Genomic DNA, 1,659 nt, shown 5'->3' on the forward strand with positions numbered 1-1,659 from the left:
TTAAATCAGCATAAAAATATGCTTATTGCTTATCCCTGTACAAGACATGTGACTGCTCCATAATGATGTATGGGTCTACTTTTATCTTATGCTTGATTTGTGACAAATTTGTTCTACCCGTTCTTGACTATAAGCAACATTTCTCTCTTACAGTTACGCAATCTTTGGTAACGCAAGATTTATTTATTTATTTATTTATGTGAACGCAACTCTCGCACAACATCCACCAGGATAGGCTGCAACTCGCCTGCGATAGTGAGCACGTTCTATAAAATGGTACGGATGGCAGTGTCAGTCACACTTACTGTGGTAAAGTTCTCCGGCCCACAGTCTTTGCCTCTGTATTTGCAGTCGAGCAACATTTCCTCGATGTTATGGCTGGTTCTCTGCACAAATTCCAGCATATTAAAAGTCTTGCTCGGAAAAAACTTGCTGTTGTCCGTAGGCTGCCCTAAGGCAGCCATGAAGTCATCGAAATCCCCTTGCTCCACACCCAGTAGCCCTGCCATCCAGAAGATATCATTCCTGCGGATTTGGGACTTCCGGAAACTGTTATAGTTACACAAGGTGATGGCGGGAAAATACATGATGGGACTGTCCATCTCATCCAGGATGGTGACATGAGGGTACCGGTAGTATTCGATCACACGGTCGGCCACTTGGTAGAGGAAGATGGAGAGGGAGGAGCTGAATGCAGCGGCCCAAAGCAGCCGTCGGAGGGTCACCCCGCCAGGTAGAAAAATATGGCTCAGACCATGTAGGGTACAGTTGGCTCCAAACACCGTTATATCCGATGCCGGACGTGGCGCGTCTTCTTCCTGTGCTCCCATTTTCAAGCGTTGACCAGGGACGGTCTTTCGACAACGGCGGCCCACTGGACACTAGTCCAAGCAGAATGGCGCAGTCAACACAAATGTACAAGGGCTGGGCGGGATCGGCTCTGATTTCCCCTTCACACCCAAAGGAGGGGAAGAGGTTGGATATCCAGAGTGCGGAAGAGGCTGTGGGTCTCTTATACCAGCCAATCCATACGAAGATCTCAGGTTGTAATTGATAGTGTTTCACTTGGGAAGCAAAAGCGGATCCTTCACTAAGTTGACCGGAATGCGCTAAACATGTAACTACAAAAAGTGAAGCATATTCAGTTCTAGGGACTCTCACTATTATTATTATTATTATTATTATTATTAGTAGTAGTAGTAGTAGTAGTAGTAGTAGTAGTAGTAGTAGTAGTATGGTCGACTGGTTAGCACATCGGCCTCACAGTGCAGAGGTGCAGGGTTCAATTACCAGCTCCAGTCTTGCTGTGTGGAGTTTGCATGTTCTCCCCGTGCCTGTGTGGGTTTTCTCTGGGTACTCTGGTTTCCTCCCACATTCCAAAAATATGCCATGACAGGTTAATAGAACACTCTAAATTGTCCCGAGATGTGAGCGCAGATGGTTGTTTTGTCTATGTGTGCCCTGCGATTGGCTGGCAACCAGTTCAGGGTGTCCCCCTCCTCCTGCCAGAGGACAGCTGGTATAGGCTCCAGCACGCCACACGGCCCTTAAGAGGATAAAGCGGATCGGAAAATAGATGGATGGATGGATTATTCTTATTCTTATGATCATTTTCCACTTAGATTTAAGAGAGAATCAAAGGACACAAACCAATTTAAA

General features: G+C 46.4%; 1 protein-coding gene across 1 annotated transcript; it reads right to left on the reverse strand.

The window, feature by feature from the left end:
• Positions 1–266: 266 nt before the first annotated feature.
• LOC109521173 (acid-sensing ion channel 3-like) lies at positions 267–905 on the reverse strand. Its single transcript, XM_019878834.1, has one exon. The coding sequence runs from the start codon at positions 828–830 to the stop codon at positions 267–269; it is 564 nt and encodes a 187-aa protein (XP_019734393.1). The 5' UTR covers positions 831–905.
• Between the last annotated feature and the right edge of the window lie 754 nt (positions 906–1,659).

This window comes from Hippocampus comes, unplaced genomic scaffold (assembly GCF_001891065.2).
Source record: "Hippocampus comes isolate QL1 unplaced genomic scaffold, H_comes_QL1_v1.1 scaffold85, whole genome shotgun sequence".
Lineage (NCBI taxonomy): Eukaryota > Metazoa > Chordata > Actinopteri > Syngnathiformes > Syngnathidae > Hippocampus > Hippocampus comes.